The sequence below is a fragment of the Lycorma delicatula genome, chromosome 3 (assembly GCF_047948215.1).
Source record: "Lycorma delicatula isolate Av1 chromosome 3, ASM4794821v1, whole genome shotgun sequence".
Taxonomy (NCBI): Eukaryota; Metazoa; Arthropoda; class Insecta; order Hemiptera; family Fulgoridae; genus Lycorma; species Lycorma delicatula.
Window position 1 is genome coordinate 62,575,305 of NC_134457.1, and position 23,572 is coordinate 62,598,876.

At 32.5% G+C, this 23,572-nt stretch overlaps 1 protein-coding gene across 2 annotated transcripts in view; it reads left to right on the forward strand.

The window, feature by feature from the left end:
* eIF3j (eukaryotic translation initiation factor 3 subunit j) overlaps positions 1 to 15,320 on the forward strand; it is a 29,301-nt gene extending 13,981 nt beyond the window's left edge. For both annotated transcript variants that reach the window (XM_075359908.1, XM_075359909.1), the window contains 3 exons: positions 4,277 to 4,429; positions 13,787 to 13,920; positions 15,032 to 15,320. In XM_075359908.1, coding sequence (XP_075216023.1) covers positions 4,277 to 4,429; positions 13,787 to 13,920; positions 15,032 to 15,079 — 335 coding nt within the window. In that variant the 3' untranslated portion in view covers positions 15,080 to 15,320. The remainder of the gene's footprint in view (positions 1 to 4,276; positions 4,430 to 13,786; positions 13,921 to 15,031) is intronic.
* The last annotated feature ends 8,252 nt before the right edge of the window (positions 15,321 to 23,572 follow it).

Consider the following 23,572-nt stretch of genomic DNA (forward strand, 5'->3'; position numbering starts at 1 on the left):
TCTCTTTTAACTATTCTGCTTGAACACAGTATACATTTTGTCCACATCTACAAATTTTATTTTACTGTAGAATGTTACCAGTTTGGGAGTTGATCTGGGTACCTGTTTCTAAATCTGTAGCATCAGAAGTTATTAAATTATTTAATCTATACAACGAATGTATTTTTTTTTTTCAGTACACATGGTATAGTAGTATCATGGTTTTCATATATTAAAACCAAGTACATGTGAGGCCTTCATTGTCTTATTTTTTGCAATGAAAATTCATTTGGAAAGTGTCTCATTCTTTTTAGAGTACTGATTCAACAACCAATTTTTTATTGTTGAGATACGAAGTTAAAAATTTGTGAACCCAATTGTCTGTTTCACAATTTCTATATATATATATTTTTTTAACCCTTATCTGTTTATAACCTAATTGGATTTAATATTAATTGAAATTTTCTCTTCTGGTTGTTTCCCCATTGAACCTTAAAATTATTATATAATAATATATAATCCTCTTCTGCGAAAGTTAAATGAGATTTATTTTCTTAGCTCAATGGTTTTAAAGAAAACTATTTGAAACAGCTGTATAAACGTTAATTACTGTATTTATTCAAGTACCCCCCGCCCACGAATAACCTTGATTTTCCAGACCGAAAATCTAAAAAAAAATTAAGTATACTAGCATTTTAAAGTGCAACAGATATGATAAAAAATACATAAATACGAAAATATTCAGAAAGTAAAGCATTTAATTCGTTCATTTAAATTACAATATTAATATTACATTAATAATTAATTACCGTAAGTACTAGTTTAGTTCAGAATCAGTAGGTCAGTAAAACGAAAAGAAAGTATCATGTTGAAAAGGATCATTTCATTACACTTTTTAATATAGGATTTTATTTTTAATTAATCACTGTCAATGTCTGTAGAAGAGTTACCGGTAGTTTCCACGCCACTGCCACGTCTTCTATTATCAAGTTCATTAGATATTCCGCATTTTTTAAAACTTTTCCTTCCAATTCCGTGGAAATACCTTCCCAAGCATCTTTTATCGAAACATAAATCTGGTTAAAATCTGGGCGTTTGATTCTTCCTGTAGACGTGAGAAAGAAATTTTCATCAGCCATCTATTTACTGTACAGTTGTTTTAATGGAGATTTGAACGGTTTATTAATGCAGACATCTACTGGTTGCAATAGAGATGTCAATCCACCTGAAATTACTTGATCTGTCATACCCTTTTTTAAAATGTCTTTCACTCTATCAGTCGTATGCCCCTGATAACTATGCATTACTAGCATACTGGTATTTTTTTTATTAAGTAAATCTGATCGTGTTTGCCATACACACCTGATCCAATCTAAAATTAAGGTTTCGTCCATCCAACCTTATTCCTGGGCTCTGATAATAACTCCATTTACCTTTACGGTAGGAAGAGTTTCTTTTAAAAACAATGTAAGGAGGTAATTTTTATCCATCAGAAGTAATGCAAAGCATAACACTACACCTTTGTTTTTCATTACCACTAGTGCGAATCATAACACTTTTTTCACCTTTTTGTTTACGGTTTTGTCAAATGGCATTTCAAAATATATAGGGGTTTGATCAGCGTTTCCTATTTGAGAAGGCAAATAGCCTTTATCTTTTCTAAGATTTATTATATATTTGTGAAAATATAATATTTTTTGTTCATAAGCATCTGGAAGTCGAAAAATGGTCGTCTTTCATCTTATTGACAAATCATTTTGTGCAAAAAATCGTGTTCTCCATCCACGGCTTGCGTTAAAATCAACTTTATTCAATGATTTGGCGATTTTACAAACATATGATTGACACATTTCTGTCGCTACAGCATAACCACATTTCGTTTTTTCCATAGCAAAGTCATACAATTTTTTTCTATGTCTGTGTATTTTGGTTTTAAGCCACGAAAAAACTTTTATTACCAGTGCCTTTTACTAGAAGTTGTTTCTTCATACGGCAGTCTTGAATGCAGTTCATCTACATCAAATTTCTTTCATGCCGCCTGATTTCAAATTTTTTCAGCCTCTTCTATAACGCGCAGTTTTTCATTTACTGTAAAAGATCATAGACACTGTCCTTTTGTACTCATTTTAATGCCATAATTAAAATAATGCCATAACCGTCCACATATACAAACAGTACAATGACTATGGCAAATAGCCAAGACGACGATGGGTAACTGATATTGTAACTGTAGTATCATTAGAACCGGATGCAGCTTATACAGAATGAATCAGTTTTATAAAAATACCGTAACTTCGTTCTTATTGATAATATGAACATGATGTTAATAATTAAGGATGTATTCTGTATAAGTGGCGTCCGGTGTTGATAAACTAAAGCCTAATTTAACAATAAATTTGTGCGATTGAATTTAGGTACTTCTAAGAAAATGTTTACTTTACATAAGTTATCCTGACTAAAGGCTATGTTTCAAGTAAGCCCCGCACCCTTATTTTTTCTCTCCAGTTCCAAGAAAAAAAAGTGCGGGAGGTAGTTAATAAATACGGTATTACTAACATTATTTTTTCAATCAGTAATACTATTATTTACTTTGAACAAATTAATTTGTTCAAAGAAGTGAACAAACATTTGAGATTTTGGAAGTTTGTAATAACTATAAAAAAATGAATATACTAGAAAAATATTATATTGTATTTAAATTTAAACAAAAATATAAAATAATGAACCACAAATCATATTTGAAGTTGATTTAATTCAAAACATAATAAATTATGACTTTGCAACTGTTATATATGAACAAAGGAAATATGTTTTGATTTTACATCATTCCAATGATGGGCAGCGGAGTTGCATGTTCATCTGTAAAAAAGTTTTAGGTTTATACAATGATAGTTTAGACCGTTTTAAATAATTATTTTAATAAAATTATAGAATTGAATACAAACTGATGATGTGGATCCTGTGAAAATATATTGTGTTGGTGTTAATTTGGTAAGGTTACATATCTGTTTACTGTGTTTTGGTGGTGAAATTTCAGTTAATATTACATATATATATATTTTTTTTTCAATTAACTGTAACTGGTGTATTTAATTATGTGGTAAGCTTATAACTAAGTACATTGGCTTGCAGTCCAATTCATATTTACAGCAACACTTATAACTTTGCTAAGATCTCTATTATATGTAGGCATTGTATCGATATGTACTCAGATGACATTTAAATTAAGGATTCAGTTGTTGGTAAACTTTAGCATTAACATTATGTAAGTTACTATTAGAAACATACATTTTACTGAAAAGTGGAATAAGTAAATTTATTCACAATTTATTTCATTTTGTCACCAATATTGACATTATTTTAAGCTATTTTTTGAAAAGTTTGTATTTCATTGAGTTACAGCATAATAAGTAGTTTTAAAAATTGGTAATAATTTAAATACATTTATAGATAAAACAAAATTGGTAACTTGCTACTGTTATTGCTGTAACTTGGATGATTTATAATTACAGTAACCTAATACTCTTTTAGGTTACATTTTTAGCTTTAAAGGTTTACAAAAATAAAATTGTCATTTTAAAATCTTATAGTACTTTCCTTTCTTCACAATTGTAATACTACTTCACAACAATCAGTTATAGCTATTCAAGATGATAACTCTAAAACTAATAAATATTTGTAAATAATAGATAAACCATGAACAATAATGGAAACAAATACAGGCATATTGTATGTAAAATTTTATCTAGTTGCTGTGTGATGTTTCTTGGCTTGGTAGACAGTGATATATAATCTTTCAGAATGTTACATGAAAAACCAATAACGGGATTCATGATTTAAATCACAGATATTTCAAAATTATTTTTTTAATAAAATGTATCTGAATTTTTCTTGTTAACAGAATTGCTGTGTTTATTTAGTTTTTAAAGAAAAAATGATGTCCAAATAAAGATTCGTTGATAGAGTAGTATTCTATGTAGTTGTATTTTTTATTAATGTATGTTATGAAAAAACTAATTATTCTTTTGTTCTTTTTTGGTGATGTTTTTTGTTATAAGCATGGTTGTTATTTTAAATATAAAACCTCAATAGTTTCATTTTTCTTTTTTTTTTTGTATTTTTAATAGGATAAATTTATTACTACAGGTGCTTTTGAGCATTTTCTTTAAAATATTTTCTGTTTTATAGGTATACTGTAATCTAGCATATACCAATAAACATAGTATATGTTTACTTTAAGATAATGTACATATATATAAAGGTGTATAAAATATAATGTTAATATTTTCTTTTCTAGGAGTTGATTTGCAGAGTGATTCATCTGCGTTAGAAACTAAAGAAGATTTTGAAAAGTATAAAGATGAAATTGTTAGGCAATTAGGCTCTGCGACTAAAAATCAAAATTTTCCTGGTTTCGTTGAACAGCTTGTCCAGGCACTGTGTGTACATCGTAAGTATTCTAATCTAAAATATATTATTGTTATAATTTCCAGTTCATTATTAACTAATTTTTTTGTACAGTTATGATATTACCAGTAAAATAAATCAACCTTTGATCAGATAATATATCTAATCAAAAAATTGTGAGTTTGTAGCAGTTGCTGTTTTATATAAATTATTATTAAAGTATGGAAAGTAGAGACTTCTTAGTGGTCTACAGAACATTGCAGTGTACTTAAAAACTTTATTTTACAAATGCTTATATGATTGACCATTAACTTGTATCAGCAATTAGTTTGTAATTATTATTTTTCCATAGAGCATTGTGGAGTAGCTTTTGTCTCAGATCTTTCATATAAAATCTTCAAAATTTACATAGATGAGAATTGTGAAATCGTTGATGACACTTGCAAACAGAGCAAGTTTTAGAAGCTGCTGGAATAAATTTACTTTGCTATTTATTCATAAGTCTCCTTAAATAAATTCAGGATAGATAAATAGATTTATAAAATCAAATTAATTATGAGAACTTTATTCTAAGGGTCATTCAAAAGAATTTCACTAAATAGTAAATTGTAATTACATGACAGCTTCAGATTTTTTTTTATGTTTCTACAATGAAAATTTACTTACAGAGAAGCTAAAAATACATATTTCCAAAATTATTTAATCAAAATTTCCATTTTAGGGTTCAAAATGCTCAAGCTTGTTTTGAACATTTTTTATAACTGTATCATATAAAGATATTTTGATGATCCAAAACCACATAATTGCAGCTTTTAATAATTTCATTTTTAGTATTTATTAATTTTTCAATTATTAAGTAATCATGTAAACATTTAAACAAAGGTTTGGTAAGTAAACTATATGGTGGTTTCATTTAGATATATATATATATATAAAATTATTCTCATGTATAAAAATTCTCTGAATGGATTTGACTTCTACATAAATTTATGTACGTTATTTTTTCAAAAAATCAGTACATTATTGTATTTTTGTCAACCATGTAAATAGGTCAACCATGTAGGAATCATTCACTTCTCATATGTTTTCCTGTGTCTAGTGATTGCACTCTTAGACCGTATACTCTGTTTTTTCCATTAGGACTTCATTCTATATCAATATGCCTATGGCTAAGCAAAACATCAATTCATTGTCTGCAATAAAGCAGATCTATCACAGTTACTAGGAAATATTTTCGTTTTAACTGTGTATACTTTCAGAGGTGCTGAAAGAGAGGTGGGAGGCTAGCCTGCCCTGTAAGCAGCCAGAAGTTGTGTTTGTCAACCTAAAGTAGGGGCAGCTATTAAAAGGAGATGGAAGAGTTTGAGGTTGTCCTTCAACAAAAGAGGTAGAACCTGAGAATTCATAATATTAGACAAAAAGAATTACTTGTCATTGCTGATTACACAGAACTGTTCGGGTCATGTCTGACTCTTTAAGTCGGAAAGTCCGACATGAAAGTTGACCCTAAAGGCAGGAGACATCCTAAAGTGATCATCTAAAACATAGTGTCCAAAGAAGTCAGAGGCTTCGACTTGTGTTAATTGCAAATGTTTTCAGAAGGATTATAAACACTGAGCAGTACAGATTATGGGTGTTATCAGAGAGCTCTCAATACGTACTATAATTCTAATTCATTAAATAATTAGATTTGGTCAGTTAAATACACAGAGTGCATACTTTGTTCAGGTTGAGTTTGGAGAGATTGCATTATGTAGAGGATTGGATGTTGTTTTGTTGCAGCATCTGTATATTGTGTCCGGTGACCTGCCAGGATTTTCTTGTTGGAAGAGGTTCTCTTGTGGTTCTGAAAGCATGTCCACTGTTTTGTGCAGAAGGAAACTTGATTGTGTTTTTATTCGACAACTCTTGAATCATCATCATCATGTCTTTATCTGTGTGGATGTTCAGCACTTGCATCTGTATGTTGTTAGTTCATATTTCCATATAGAGATCTTGCTGATCATCATCTCAAGGTCTGGGATAAAATCCTACGATTCTCCTGCACTGGTCCAATCGTTATAGGTGCAGATGTGAATAATTGTTACTCTTGTGGCATAGCAGTTTCACCGATGATGGCGGTGAATTAATAGAGGCCTTTGTAGCCCAGCATGATTATACAGGTATATAACTTACCTGCCCACCTATGTAGGTATGAAAGATGTTCGTTCCACCAAACAATCGATGTTACCATTGGTAGGTTTATCCCTGCCAGTGTTTATAATTGGAAAGTAGTTGATGATTGCTCAAGTGATCATAGATTGCTGGTGACTTGAGTGAGTGCTACCAATGTAACATTCTGGTTCAGCAGGGTCATCTCCTGCACAGGCATGTGGACTGGAAGAAATTTGTTGATTTTTTTTTTTTGACCAGGCTGCAAGTTTTGGATCAGAGTCTGGATGTCTTGAATTTGGAAGATCTGGCAGTTGGTTTGTTGGCAGATTTTCTTGATGCCGTTGAGTGTTAATTCCCAGAAGTTCCAGTTGAGAGAGTATTGCATCATGGTGGAATAGGGAACTGTCTGGCATGAAGAGGGCTGTTTGTCATTTGCGGAGAGCTTCACAACGTGAGGATGATACGGAATGATGGGCACTTCTTGTTGCTGAATACAGAAATCTGAGGTCTCTTTGCTTTAATAAAGTCTAGACTGCAAAAAGGACTCCTGACATTCCTTTGTTCATGAGCAGGGAAACAGGGATCCCTGGGGCATAGTATATAGGTCAATAATGGGTGGTCACCACTAGTAAATGTTTCACAGGAGACAGTCTTGGTGATCCAGGCAAACATGAAACCGATTGACTTGATTGCATCTGAGAAGCAGCAGCGGTATGTTGTTAAGAAGTCTGGTGAGTTGACTTTGAATAAAGTTCGAGAAAGTGAACAACATGGCCTTGTGGTAGGCCAAATGGGATGAAACAAGGTTAGATGCATGATCTCTTTACAAATGTTGTTGGTTTGTGGGATGCCTCTTGGGTGCACCCTAATAAATATGTGAGTCAATTTCTTTCTGGCCATGATATTTTTTGGGACAGATTGCTGAAATTCGGCCTGGTAGATTTTGGGATGTGCCCTCAGTGTGGACAATTGGTTCTTTATGAGTGCTCAAACTCAAAGTACGAGTTAATGCACACAGAGACCATCTTAGTGGATTGGTGTTGCGTCTCTGTGTAAACTGGAGGAGCCAGGCCGAATGGACAATAGTGGAGGGTTTTTTGTAGTGTACTTAGCAAAGGAAAGGATTGCTGAGGGATCCTAGAGCTCTGCTTCGATTTCTCTTGTATTCTGTTTTTGTTTTGTTTAATTTTATTAATTATGTTGTTTTTGTCCATTGTTTTGTTTCAAAGTTACTGTGTTACAAAGTAACATGTAATATTTTTATTGTTCCATGTAATATTTTTATATTTCGTGTTTTGTGTTGAACTCACTTCTACCTTTTACAGACAGGTAATCAGTTCCTTTGTTTAGTTAGGTTCTTTCAGTCTTATTAAAACTCTAAGATGTGTTTTGTTTTGAGTTCATTAAATAGTAGTACACCGATGGGAATGTTACTTGTGGCATTCTGGCTGAGGTGGACTGGAATATGTCAAAAGCCTAGGTTTCGAAGATGACCTCTGGTAAAGCCCCTAGGCTAATTGAGGTGGAGGCGGAGAGTTCTCCCTACAGGGGTCAGGATGCTGGTCGAAGGATTGTGGTGGTGGTGGTGTGGTGATCCTGATTAGGATCTTAACTTTTATAACCATGGGTATCCTGTATAAGGGCATCTGCAAGGCAATTATGCTACATCGGTCTGGGTGGATAGGCTAAGATTCAAAATCTATCAGGATATTTGTTGAGGGCTCAATACCTAATATTGTTAACAGTAGCAGATGGCTACCACACGATGTCACTGGAGACGATCTTGGTGATTGCAGGCGTGAAAGCGATAGATTTGCATGCATCAGAGAGACAACAGAATTATGTTGCCAAGAAGTTAGGTAAGTTAACTTTTGAAAAAAATTTGGGAAATTCAGTATTGCAATCCTTTGTAGCAGGCCAGATGGGATGAGGTAGAGGGTGGACGTTATATGCATGATCTTTTTCCAGATGTTAGTTTGCAGGGTACCTCTTGGGTAAACCTAAAGAAATAAGTGACTCAATATCTTTCTGGGCACGGCACCTTTAGAGACAGGCTGAATTGGTTTGGTCTGGTGGACTTGAGGAATGTGTTCGCAGTGCAGACAGTTGGATAACATTCATCATGTGTTATATGATTGCTCCAAGTATGAGTTAATGCGCATGGAAACTATTTGTCAGCTCGATGTTATCAGGTCGGCATTACATCTCTCTGTTAATTGGCAAAACCAGGCCAAATGGTTCATAGTGGAGAACTTCATAAATTACTTGGCAAAAGAAAGGATTGCACAGAGGTTTGGATGTGGTTCTTCTGCAGCATCCGTATGTTGTGTCTGGTGATCTGCCCGGTTTTTCTAATTGTAAACTATTTTATTGCAGTTTTGACAGAATATCTGCTGTTATGTGTAGAAGGGAGTTTGATTGTGTTTTCTTACAACAGCTCTCAGATAATCATCACGTTGAGGTTCGTGTAGATGTTCAGAACTTCCATCTGTATGTTGCAAGTTCATATGAATTACAGAGATCCTGCTGATCACCACCTTCAGGTCTGGGATAAAAATCTTAGATGGTCATAGTCCCAGGAGTCTTTGATGGAATAACGGCGGAGCTCCTTGTTCGCTCAGTTGAGGTGAGTGTGAGACCATCACACGTTATTTGGTGGATGCTTCCCTCTGTGTTGGAAGAAAGGGATTGTGAAATTGTTGTATAAAGGAAGTGATAAAGTGTTCCCACTGTTAGTTTCTCATATAGGCCTCTGATGCTACTTCCAGTTATTGGTAAGGTCTTTGAGAAGGCTTTGTATCTTCGTATAAAGATTATACTGACTTTGCGTGGGTTATTGATGGAGAACTAGTATAAGTTTTGTTCTGGAAAAGGCACTGAGGACGCCATTATCTGTGTGATGAGTATGGTATGTATCGACCAGTGCAGTGGAATATGTCTTGGGAATTTTCCTGGACATTTTTGGTTCTTTTAATAACTTGTGGTGGCCTTCATCCACTTACCAATTGCAGAAAAGATGATGTATTGAGAGTCAATTGCAATTATTGCAAAGCTATTTCAGTCATCCTGATGTGTTGCTCTGCGAGGGCAACAATAAGGTTGGCAAGACACTGCCAAAAGGTTGTTCCCAAGGCAGTGTGTTGGGTTCTCTGTTGTGGGTGGTCGAGTTTGATTCTCTTCTGCAGTTGAGGTTGCCCAGTGAGTGTCATGTGGTGGTTTTTGCCAACGATGGGCTCCTGCTGATCTGAAGAATGCCCACGAAGGGGGTTGGAGCTCAGAACTGCTTGTGCATGCAGGATACTAGAGCTGTGGAGTCATTAGCCCAGAAAGGACCAAATGTCAAATGGTCATCATTGTGCCCTAAAAGACCATTTGGCTCTGAGGCGGCAATTCCTAGTCCTAATGGCAGGTAAAAATATAAAGTATGTTCAAGCTTAGAAGACCCTCATGTTGTTTTTCAATGAGAAGTTGTAATTCAAGAAGCACCTTCAATAGGTGCTTGAATTGTCGCAGCCACATCTTATGGTGTTCACTTTGTAGCTGCATTTGATTCAAAAAGGTCATTAGACATGACCCCCACCCTTCTCTGTCTGCCGCGCCACCTGGTAGGTCTTGCGTTGCCCGGGTCACACCACGGGGAGGTAGAGAATCGGGTTGTTGACTGGAGCTATGTCGTTTTCCTAATAAACGATGTTGGATACTTAGCCCTGCGCTCCGTTCCAACCGGCCCATTTCGTGACCCTTCCTCTGTTTTGTTTTCATTTTGTTTTATGTTTTTGTTGTTGAGTTGTTTGTCAAACTCACTTTTACCTATTCAGATAGATAGATTTCAGTTTCTTCACTCAACGTTTAGGTAATTCAGTCTTGTTTAAGACTTCAATTGAGATGTTTTGTTTTCCACGAATTTACCTTAGTTAGTAGTACACCAATGGGATTGTTACTTGTGGCATTTGCATCGGTGGCATCCTGGCCAAGGTGAGACTGAAATATGTCAATCACTGAGGATTTTGAAAATGACCTCCGGTGAAGCCCATCAGGGCTAGTACGGAGGGGGTGGTGTGGGGGACCAGAAATGTTAGATGATGGGTGTCTTCTGTACAGGGTCAGGATGTTCTCTCAACGCAGCAACATTTACTGACTGACAGGACAGAAATTTGCACACACTGTTGAATAATTTACTATGTGTCAGTATTACAATTTGTGTATTAGGTGTGGAGTTGGTTCTTTTCGTTCAGGTATAGCACCTTTGGTGATTACCAAGGCTGAGTTGCGGCAGGTTGTTTTTGCAGTTTTGCAAGTCATAAGGCTCCTGTATGACAGAATCACTGTGGAACTACTTGTTTGTTTATTGGGTTTAAGCATAGGTCCAATAACAAAGGTTCTAAATAGAATGCTTTTTGCTGGCTGTTGCTTTTTTTCCACTTTGTTGGAAAAAGGTGTGTGATTAAGCTTCTTTTTAAAGGTGGTAAAGTGAATCCTACTATGAGTTCATCATACAGGCCTCTGACACTTCTGCTAGTGTCTTGGTAAGGTGTTTGAGAAGCTGCTGTATTTATGGAAGGTTGGCCTCACAAAATCTCCTGATGGAGGAGCAGTATGGTTTTTGGCCAGGGAAAGGTACAGAGGATACAATTTTAGAAGTGATTGACATCATTACTAACTCAGACTCTGCATATGTTCTGGGTATATTTTTGGATATATCTGGGGCATTTAACAACTTGTGGCTCTTTGCCTTATATCAGTTACAATGGTAGGTGTGTATGCATGATGAGATCAGGGTGCTGCAAAGTTTCTTTTGTAACTGATATCAAGTGTTTCATTATGGTGGCACTGAGGTGAGTAAGATGTTGTCCAAGGGGTGTCCCCAAGGCAGTGTGCTGGGCCCTTTGCTTTGGGTTGTGAAGTTTGACTCTCTCGTGCGGTTGAGATTGCCCAGTGGATGTTGTCATTGCTTATGCCGATGATGCACTTCTGCTGGTCAACGGAGACTCATAGAGGGAGGTTGAATTCTGGGCAACTCAGGCGAGAGTACTGGAGGTGTGGAGTAATCAACACAATATGGTATTTTTTAGCTCTGGGAAAACCATCATGATGCTGCTGAAGGGCTAGCCTGTTTTTCGATGACTGGCCATTCTATTTATTATGTGTCTCAGGAATTTGGATGTACTCCTTGACAAGAATTTCAGATTCAAGAAGCACTTTCAGAATGTCTCTAAGAAGGCATGTGATGCCTTGTTTGGCATTCATAGGGTGGTCCATCCCAATTGGGGTCTAAATTTTAAAACAATGAATATTTTGTATAAAGGTTATGTATAAATATTTTGTGAGACGATTATGCTTTGCGCAGCATCAGTTTGGGCAAGCAAAAATATGGTATAAAAACTACTGCTATATTCTGTTGAGGGATCAGCTTTTCCTGTTGCTTTGTGACAAGGGATTACAGGACTATTTCATGTGAGGCAGTTTATCACGGATGATCAAACCAGTTGACATCTTTGTGTCTGAACGTCAGTTACATTACGCTGTAAAGAAGCTGGGTGAACTGCTGGCTGCAGAGTGTATTCCAGAAATAGAGAAGGAAGGTTTTGGTGTTTGGCAGGACAGGTGGGATGAGATGGCAGATGGGGTCAGTAAATGCATGGTCTCTTTCCAGACGTAATGGCATTGGGAGTCATGGATCTCCCCAAACTGGCATGTGATAGAGTTCCTTTCTAGGTGTGGTGCATTTCAGGACAAGCTGACTCGATTTGGCTTGACTCGGGTCAGTGTCCTCAATGCTTAGTATCTCCGATACTAAGATGATACATTTCATGTGCTGTACGTCTGCTCAAAATATGAGTTAGACATGCAGAGGTGGTCAGGGAGCTTGAGAGTATTGGTTTGAATCTGGATCTGCTGGCTAACTGGAAAGTTAGATAGAGGTGAGTGACACATTGTAGAAAAATTTTTAAGGTTTTTGGCGCTTGAAACAATTGCAGAGGGTGTTTAGTGTATAGAATAGTAGTCTGGGTGGCTAAGGATCCATTTGGGTGCTTTTCTGCCAGAGTAGGCGCTTTCGGCAATTGTTTGGTATGTTTGTAGGTTTATTTATAGGTAATCTTGGATAGTTTGTATGTCAAAATTGCGATGTTGCAAACAGTTTTTGACGTATGAGATTAATATTTTGTTATAGTTCAATTTGCAAATTTTTATTGGCTCTCAGTTTTTTGATTAGGTTTAGGCGAGTTTGAAAAATATCTTTTGTGCATACAGCTTTATTTCATGCCCATTTGGTCTAAACCAAGGATTGAATAAAATTTCCTGTAGTGTTAAAAATTTTAATAGCTTTGAATTTTCTGAAATTATTGCAGTTTACTCTTAAAAAAATTGTTTTGAGTAAATTTTTTGAAATGCAACTGCTAGTATAATCAAATCATAACTTGAAAATATGTTTGCTGCCTTATACATATTTATGAAATTCTGACTGCAGACTGGAAATGAATTTGAAATAGTGAAATGAATTTAAAACAGAATTGAGGGAGGAGGAACCTCATACTGGCAACTAGGTGATTGAAGAGGCATGTTTACAGTTTTATAGTTTTAGAAATGCTGTTTACAGAAAAGATCCATTCTTTTAGTTTAACATTAAAAAAAAAATGTTTTCATATGGTAACTGTTCTTTTGTCAACAAATCTTTCCAAATCTACTTGCAAAAACATGTGATTTGATCTAATGCTTACAAGAAAGGCTTTTTTAGAGCACAAATTTTTATGCTACACCACTTGAGTAGAAGATGTGTGGTTGGTTAGTGGTTGACGCGTCTTCCCAAATCAGCTGATTTGGAAGTCGACAGTTACAGCGTTCAAGTCCTAGTAAAGCCAGTTATTTTTACATGGATTTGAATACTAGATTGTGGATACCGGTGTTCTTTGGTGGTTGGGTTTCAATTAACCACACATCTCAGGAATGGTCGAACTGAGAATGTACAAGACTACACTTCATTTACACTCATACATATCCTCATTCATCCTCTGAAGAATTATCTAAACGGTAGTTACCGGAGGCTAAACAGGAAAAAGAAAAAGTCTGTCTTGTATTTACAGTCTTACAAAGGAAAACCTAGTGAACTATTTAAGTTCATTGTGTTACATTAGTTTTTCCATTAATGATTCATTAGTAAACTTTTTCTTAAAGCAACTTTTTTTATTACAAATAAATGATGAAAATATTTTGTTAAGTGTGACAATAATTATTTCTTTATATGTAGTAAGTGCTGCAGAACTTAAAAAGATTCATACATGGGTAGGAAATTTACAAATAGAAAAACACAAAATGGAACAAGGAACAAAAACAAAAAAGAAAGGAAAAGGGAAAGCGAAGCTTAAATTAGAAGGTGATACAGTAAGTATTATTTTCTGTCCTTTATTTTAAATGTAATATTTATTCTTTATATTAGTTTGTCAGTTTTAGGGATTTGTGTCTTAAGGTTACTAATTATTGAAGTTTGATTCTGTTGTGTAATCAGTATCAACAATCATAATTTCATCTTATTGTAGATAAAATAATCAGAATGTATTTGAGTTAAAAACTGAATTAAAGCTCTTGCCTTTGTTCATGAAAATGATGAGAAGCAATCCTTTTAACTCTTTATGACTTAATTATTATGTATGACAATCTTCTCATAATAATTATATTAAGGATATTTTATATTATCTAGATAAAATATAATGTCTTTATTAAGAAGCAGTAGTTTGAAGAGATTGTCTAAGTATAAATATAGTTTACAAATGCTGGCAGTTGCTGATGTAGAAAGAACATTCAAAGGTTGAAATTTCTTATTGTTGATTGATGTACGTATTGCCCATTTCATCTGATATATTCTAGGAAACAATATGATATTATCAAATAGCTTGTTTCATAAGGCCATATATCTGCATTCGACTATTTAATAATTACTGTTATCCAAAAATTTGTAAGAAGTCCCTAATACTTTTTATCACTAAGCTGACAGTTGATTGAATGTTTTTAATTCACTTTTTAATTTTATTAACTTCTTTTTATTTTTTCAGTCACCAATACAAATTGGTAAGTGGCGTTTTTTAAATTGTTGTAAAACTTTTTTACAGAGTGAGAAATTAATTTTAATTTTTAAATGGGGGCAGATTCCAATTTTATGAAGGCATTCAAGTTTTTAGATAGCCTACCATTGCTGAAAACTCATTGAATTTGATGAGGTTAATAAGATATTTTTTAACATAACGTTTTCTTTTTTTTTTTTGTAAAAGTAAGATTAAATATTGACATAAAAAGGGTATCAGAATTGTGTTTTACTGCGTTCTTGTAAAATTATGAATATGAAATTTACATACGTATGACACCTCAGACTGACATTAATGTTTTACGGTATCTCAAATTTTTTTTTTCTATAGTTGACAAATTTAAATCTTGTATTGTGAAATTTTTGTATTTCAAGTTAGGTTGCTAATCCACTTTTTTATAATTTGTTTTACAGGATATTTATAGTTCTTATAATGAAGATGTTTATGATGATTTTATGTAGTAAAGTGCCAGTTTAGCCTTCATTTGTTGGAGAAAAGTGATGTGGACAATTTTTTAAATGAACTTTATATAACTTATTGTGAACAGACGATATGCTTGCACAGTGATCTAGAATTTATCTATTCTAGTTGTTTTATTTTTTGAAATTGTTAAGTTTATTGCATTTTTTAAAGAGCGTTAAATTATGTTTCTCTTTGCACATGTTTTTTTCATTTATTAATAAAACGGATGTAATTTTTTAATAGTTGCATTATAATTTGTTTAACTATGAAATGGAAATAGAGATTATATTTATAAATAACCTTAAACCTCATTTTTTATCATATTAATTAATACATTGTAAAATGATTTTTATGTTTATATTAATTTACTATTTCTGTTTGGTTTATAATTATATTTTATCATCATACTTTTATTAATATATTGTATTTTATACTGCATGTAATGAAAGCGTAATATGTTTGTTTGCAATGTTAAATTAACAGCATTTCTTATCTTCTGAAATAGTTTTTGTTAATGATCTGGAAGATTAATATATTTTTATTGTTTCATATAACTTCACAGAAATACTTAACTTCTTACTTTTTATTTCTTAACAATAAAGTTTTTATTGAATTCAAAGAAACTATCTTTTGTTTTATAATCAATTGTATTGTAAGAGTTTGTATAACTTATCAAAATTTATTAATCAAGATCATATTCAACATTTTTTATCCCAGACCTGTAATTTTACATTTATCTATGGTTTAATGAAAAAATAGTAGAGATGTCTTAAAAAGTAGATCATAATGTCTTATTTTATTGTTGTCCAATATTAATGATAGCATTAGCAGCTTGTACTCTGTTGAAAGAAAAATTGTAATAATGAATGAAACTGTTGATGCAATTTACAAATGAATCGCATAAAGGATTAAATAAGAAGTATGAAATTAATGTAGATGAAGCCAGGGAAGATCCTTTATGAACAGAATTCCAGAATATTGCTGAATTATTTTTCAGTTTGTCAAGTCATTGTAAACCTCCAGCTCATTAGCCCAGTAGCAGAGGAACATAACTCTGCGTTGTTTATTTTACAGGAGAGCAAAAAGAAGAATGCCTAACATTTTTTTTTTTTTAGCGTCATCATTTCTATCCTTCCAAAATCCTTATTCTAAACATAATCAATATTTCTATTAAGAATTGAAAGTAAAAATTTAAAAATATATTTCTTTAGAAAAACAATTTGTTTTAATTGTTGACTTGGCAGAATAATATTATTGATATAATATAATTAATAATATAATATATTATTAATATATAATATTATTAATATATAATAATATTATTCACATCAGAATAATATTATTGATACTTAATTTCTGAAGAAAACACCATTTTTATTTCATAATCATCATAATAAACAGAGGTAATTATTGAATAAAAGATAAAATAAAGATTCATATAAATAATTTAAGGATTAAAGCCTGATATGAAAATTTGCTTTTATTTTTAAACATCATATTCATTACTAGCATTGTCAGTATAACGGTTTATAAAATCATATTTCCTTCTTTTAGACTTGTATAAAGGTCAATTATAATTAATATTACGCTTTTATTATTCCAAACATATCAATCAATTTTTTTTTTCTCTTAATTTTTAAGGAACCATTCTTTGAAGCTGAAATACTGAATTTGACATTCTTAATGTCCTTGAATTAAAAAATGTGAAAAATTAACTTCAACTTAAACTAACCTTTAAAATAAACTCAGGTTAAATAATTTTCGTAGAACTGTAGATTAATACTTTAGCCAACAAATTTTATTTACATTTGAGTCAAAATTTCTTTTTTCATCCTGTTCTGCATGAATTTAAAATCTTAAGTCATTTTTTGGTTTATCACCGCAACTTAACTGGTATTACTTTGTACCAATCCAAATGATTTTAAATACATTTATTTTTGTGTATTTTTCATATACCACAATGTGTGCCATTGCTAATGCCCAGGTTCAAAGAATCTACGATCGATTTTTAAAATAATTTAATAAATGATTATGTTCTTGAATGCTGTTTGCACACCATACAAGAACATAGTTTACTCATATTCCGATTTTGTCCTCCTAACATCTTGAAAACAAAACTACCAGGGTTTTGTTAGAGACTAAAGCATGCATTAATTAAAAAAATGAAAATATATTTTAAAATTATTACTTTAAATTCTTAACAGAAATATTGATTTATGTTAAATATAAATATTCAGTGATTTATGTTCTGAGTATAGATACGCAGCTAAATTTTTTTTTTTTTTTTTAATAAATACCCAAAACTTGTTTAAAAAAGAATTGCTACAGTTTATAACAGAAAATTAATTTATTTTCATTAAAACCTGAAAATCTTACTTTTTAGATATGTTGTTCTCTGAGGCGAAGAGAATTATATGTGAATTAAAAAGAAAGTTAATTATTATATAAATATGTTAAATACCTATTATATTAGAATAGTAGTAATATATAATTACTGTTAATAAATTTTAACACACTTTGAACCTTGAGCTTCTTGGCACATGGTGGTCCATGATAACTGGGCAATTTATACTGGATTAAAAAAATCACTAGTTTGATAATTGTAAAATTTCTTTGCATTAGTTTTATCAGCTGAAAGGAAAAGACATGCAGATTTGTTCTATTTTTTTTTTAAATGTTGTATTAAATGTTGTTCTATTTAAATACAAATGTGACTTACCAGAGTTTGTCACGTTGAAATTTCCCTTTCAAACGCAAGAAAAAAATTGCTGCGATTCTAGCACTTAATATTTTTGTAATTATTATATGTATTTTAAGTTATTTACATTGCATATAACATATTTTTAGAAACACAGAAACATACTCTTTCAATATAACATAAATTCATTTAAATCTTACTTTGGAGTAACAGGTTATGTCACTTGTTTTTAGTAAAACAAGACCAGAGTCAGTCTAATGTTCTACTTCCAGTGAATAATACTGTTTTACACACTTCTGATTATTTACACTTTGAGAACTAGGTGTAGGTAGGAACATTATTATTCTAAGAAACTATTTTATAATAAAAAAATAATTATAGAAGTGTTACAATGTTATGAGACTGTAACATTACCAATAACAGGAGCTGATGAAGTTGAAAGTTAGCCTGAATCTAATTGTCAGCAGAAGTGTTACAAATTTCAGAAGAAAATAGGCAAACTAATTGTTCTGTATTCTTCACATTTATCTGCCCCTGCTTTCTTTGGTATCATAACTATAACACTTTTTTTGAAGTCTGATGGAAATTCCCCATTTTCATAAATATTACACACCAGTTTGTACAATCTATCAATCGCTTCCTCACCTGCACTGCGCAGTAATTCTACAGGTATTCCGTCTATTCCAGGAGCCTTTCTGCCATTTAAATCTTTTAATGCTCTCTTAAATTCAGATCTCAGTATTGTTTCTCCCATTTCATCCTCCTCAACTTCCTCTTCTTCCTATATAACACCATTATCTAATTCATTTCCTCCGTATAACTCTTCAATATATTCCACCCATCTATCGACTTTACCTTTCGTATTATATATTGGTGTACCATCTTTGTTTAACACATTATTAGATTTTAATTTATGTACCCCAAAATTTTCCTTAACTTTCCTGTATGCTCCGTCTATTTTACCAATGTTCATTTCTCTTTCCACTTCTGAACACTTTTCTTTAATCCACTCTTCTTTCACCAGTTTGCACTTCCTGTTTATAGCATTTCTTAATTGCCGATAGTTCCTTTTACTTTCTTCATTACTAGCATTCTTATATTTTCTACGTTCATCCATCAGCTGCAATATATCGTCTGAAACCCAAGGTTTTCTACCAGTTCTCTTTATTCCGCCTAAGTTTGCTTCTGCTGATTTAAGAATTTCCTTTTTAACATTCTCCCATTCTTCTTCTACATTTTCTACCTTATCTTTTTTACTCAGACCTCTTGCGATGTCCTCCTCAAAAATCTTCTTTACCTCCTCTTCCTCAAGCTTCTCTAAATTCCACCGATTCATCTGACACCTTTTCTTCAGGTTTTTAAACCCCAATCTACATTTCATTATCACCAAATTATGGTCGCTATCAATGTCTGCTCCAGGGTAAGTTTTGCAATCAACGACTTGATTTCTAAATCTTTGCTTAACCATGATATAATCTATCTGATACCTTCCAGTATCGCCTGGCTTTTTCCAAGAGTATATTCTTCTATTATGATTTTTAAATTGGGTGTTGGCAATTACTAAATTATACTTCGTGCAAAATTCTATAAGTCGGTCCCCTCTTTCATTCCTTTTGCCCAGCCCGTATTCACCCACTATATTTCCTTCCTTGCCTTTTCCAATGCTTGCATTCCAATCTCCAACTATTATTAAATTTTCATCTCCTTTTACGTGTTTAATTGCTTCATCAATCTCTTCGTATACACACTCTACCTCATCATCATCATGGGCGCTTGTAGGCATATAGACGTTAACAATCGTTGTCGGTTTAGGTTTTGATTTTATCCTTATTACAATGATTCTATCGCTATGCGTTTTGAAATACTCCACTTTCCTCCCTATCTTCTTGTTCATAATGAAACCTACTCCTGCCTGCCCATTATTTGACGCTGAGTTAATTACTCTAAAATCACCTGACCAAAAGTCGCCTTCCTCTTCCCACTGAACCTCACTAATTCCTACTATATCCACATTTGTCCTACCCATTTCCCTTTTTAAATTTTCTAGCCTACCAACCTTTTTTAAGCTTCTAACATTCCACGCTCCGACTCGTAGAATGTTATTTTTTAATTTTCTGGTGACCCCTTCCTTAGTAGTCCCCACCCGGAGATCCGAACGGGGGACTAGTTTACCTCCGGAATATTTTACCAAGGAAGGCGCCTCCATCATTGCTATTTGAAAATGCAGAGAGCTACATTTTCTTGGAAAAAAAAAGCAGCTGTAGTTTTCCATTGCTTTCAGCTGCGCAGTACTCAGAGGACTGAGTGATGTTGATATGGCCATTTAAGTCATTCTGACTCACGCCCCTAACAACTACTGAAAGAGCTGCTGCCCTCTTTCAGGAATCACTCCTTAGTCTGGCTCTCAACAGATACCTCTCCGATATGGTTGCACCTTCGCTCCAGCTACTCTGTATCCCTGAGCACTCAAGCCCCCTCACCAACGGCAAGGTCTCATGATTCATAGAGAAGGAATGCAGGAATATCAGTTAAAATTCAAGTGTAATGAACGTAATTTAAATAATTTCAAAGTAATCAGCCGGGTAGAATACTTGGAAGACGTCACAATGTATATTTTAAAAATATTTTCAGGAATGGTAAATGGCTCGGGAAACTGGAAAACCTTTTTTTTAAAGACGATGACAGAAAAACTCATAACAGAGATCAAACAGGCTGTATTTAGAGCTTTACCCAACAAAATTATGAGTTTGAAGGGAGAAAGTTGCAGTTGTGGAATAATACCTAAGGGACGGTTAACAGTCAGTTATAGTGTGCGTAAATTCGAGCAGATGAGATGATTTGGAAAACCAATTTTAGTGATTGATAAAGCACTTAAACCTAAGTTATTGAAAGCGTCACGGAGAATAAATAATACGGCATAAATGTCTTGGTATATTATGAAGGATTAATCGATTGAATTTGACAATAGAATGAAAGAATGTATTTTGAATATTAGCCAAATCGGACCATAAATACAATTTTTCTAAATATCTCATCCCCAGCGCCATCTAGCGGGTCCATTTTTTCAGAGGTATTTCTTTCTATGTAAGTAACAAATGTTCTGAGTATGAGCCAAATCGGACCATAAATACAATTTTACGAAATATTTCGACCCCGGCGCCACCTAGCGGGTTCAAACTAATTCAGAAACCTTCGCGGGCATGTGCACAACAACTCACCAGTTTCATCGCAATCGGATGAACGCATATGAGACAAATAAACAATTCATTTATATATATATATATAGAGAGAGAGAGAGAGAGAGAGAGAACTATAGCCTATAACACTTACGGTAACGTAAGGATTTCAACGCGGAGTCATATCTTATACATTTCAGCCATTGAGCTTTTACGGTGGTACAAACAAATGCACCCTAAATATACACTTCACTCCTTTTTGGGCTGTCGTGTAAAAAAAGCAAATGAACTGTCGCTAGACCGTGGATTGTTACTGCAATAAATTAAATACGAACCACAAATTTTTGCTTAGTTATTTATAGGTTAATGTTTTGCCATTGATTTTTTGATAAAGGGTGTTTATTAAAAATGACTGATATTGTAATATATTATAATAATTATAGTCGATTAGTTTATACCTTATACAGTATATATTAATTTTTTTGAATTGCTAATACTGTTCTGAATTACAATTTACTCATACCCTTTCAAAGTAAGGAACATTCCAAGTAGCGGATTTTTCGTCAGGACCCAATGCTGTATATTGTTCAGAGATTTGTACGTCGTAGTTTTGGAAGATTAATATTTTCACATTACCATATAAGTTTCATATTGAAAACATTGATGAACGAATGGTTTTAAAAATATCATACGACTATTATCTGTTCATAATATACAATAACGTTGGTAAATCATCAAGATCTGCAATCCATTTTTATACATTCTTATATTATGCCAAGAAAGTTGTTCTACGAATTATTAAATCATTCATAGATTTTGCTTTAGATATTACACGAAGTCTTCGTTTTCCAACACTAGTGGGTTTTTTTGCGGTTTAGAAATAGGATTAATGCTCGATCCAAGTTATGGTTCCTTTTCCGTAAAACTAAACGCATTACTTATAACCACCCTTGGTTAATTATAAAAAAAACTTTTATTTTATTTGAGTAACATAGGTGGTGTTTTGTTTAAAAAAATAAAACAGTAACTAACAGAACAGAAAATATTGGAACTGATTCAGTGAATCTACGAAGTTATTCAATTGAACGAATAATAAATAATGGAATTGTTATTTCGTTTGGCTTGAATTAACCTTTTCCCTTTTTAAGCGGCACGGGAGTTTTAATGTAAGTTTGTAACGGTTACAACTGACCATCCTAAGCTATTTGAACTATTATTGCATACACTAATTGTAGCCCTGAACATGTCGTGCCGGTGGTGCAGGCCTTTTGTGTAGCTGAACAAAATACATTGTAAAAACAGAAGTCGTTTTACTCGAGAGTTGTGTTCAGTAAATTTTTTTTTCAGTTTATGATAATTTTTTTTGTATTAACAAAAAATTATTTTATTTAGATATCTATTTTAATTTCTTAAATATTATTTAATGCTAACCATAATATTAATAAAATTAAATAAAGTACGCCCAAAAAGTAGTAGAATTAATCAAACCGACTAGACGAATTTTTACTCTTTAAGATACTGTGTTGTGATATTATTAAGGATAAATATACTCATATTGTTAAGGATTGCGCTAAGGTTTATAAAAATAAGGAAAAAGGACATTTTAAAGGTATGTATGAGGTAAATAAATAATTTTTTTTTTTGTAATTATTTTTAACATTTTATGAAGAGTAATACTTTTGTTTTGGATGTATTTTGTTCTAAATAGAAAATTTAATTGTTTTTTTAAGGATGTATTTGTTTTCGTTTGACTTTATTTAACAGGTTGACTGCCATGAGACATCAAATGATGTCTCAGCCAGTTATCCATTATTGCTATAAGATATACAACACAGACGTTTTTCTTTCAATTTGAAATTAAAGAATGTGTTTCTTTATTTTTTTTTATAATCACCAAATAAAAGCAAAATAAACATAATTGTAGAGTTTTGTAATAAAATGTGAATTAATTTTAATTGTTAATTGACAAAGATTAGTTATATTTTAATACGAAGTACTCTTAAAAATATTGAATTCAAAATTTACTCTAAATCTCAATTCAAAGCATAATTATCAGTAAAATGTGATTTTATTACAGAAGAGAATGACTTTTCGTAATTTATGTTAAAAAATAAAGTACAGCAATTAATAAAAATAGTATTCAAACAATTATGGAGTTATAAAATTAAAAATAAATACCATCAGTTGTTAGTAGTAAAACATATTCATTTAAAATATACTTAACATTCTTAGACATCAATTGGTGTGTCTCGTTATCGACGGTTGCTATGAGATACAAATTGATGTCTCAAATTTATTTTTGAATATTTCAAAAAGTAAAGTTGCAAAATGAAATTGGTATCAAAAATTACAGTTAGACAAAAAAAAAAATTTTTAATGTTTCTCCAAGTGTGATACCATTCTTGAATTGCGTTTTTTGCGTAAATTACAGATCTGTAACTACAATTTTTCTATCACCCTTAGTTTTAAATAAATTACGCTTCAAAAAAAAAAAAATTAAGGGAAAATATAGAGTTAAAATCTGTAAAATTTATAATTTTGCATGGCCTTACCTGTGTTAGAATGATTTCGCTGATGCTTTTTTTTTATAAATAGCCTCAGGTACATCCCGAATTAAT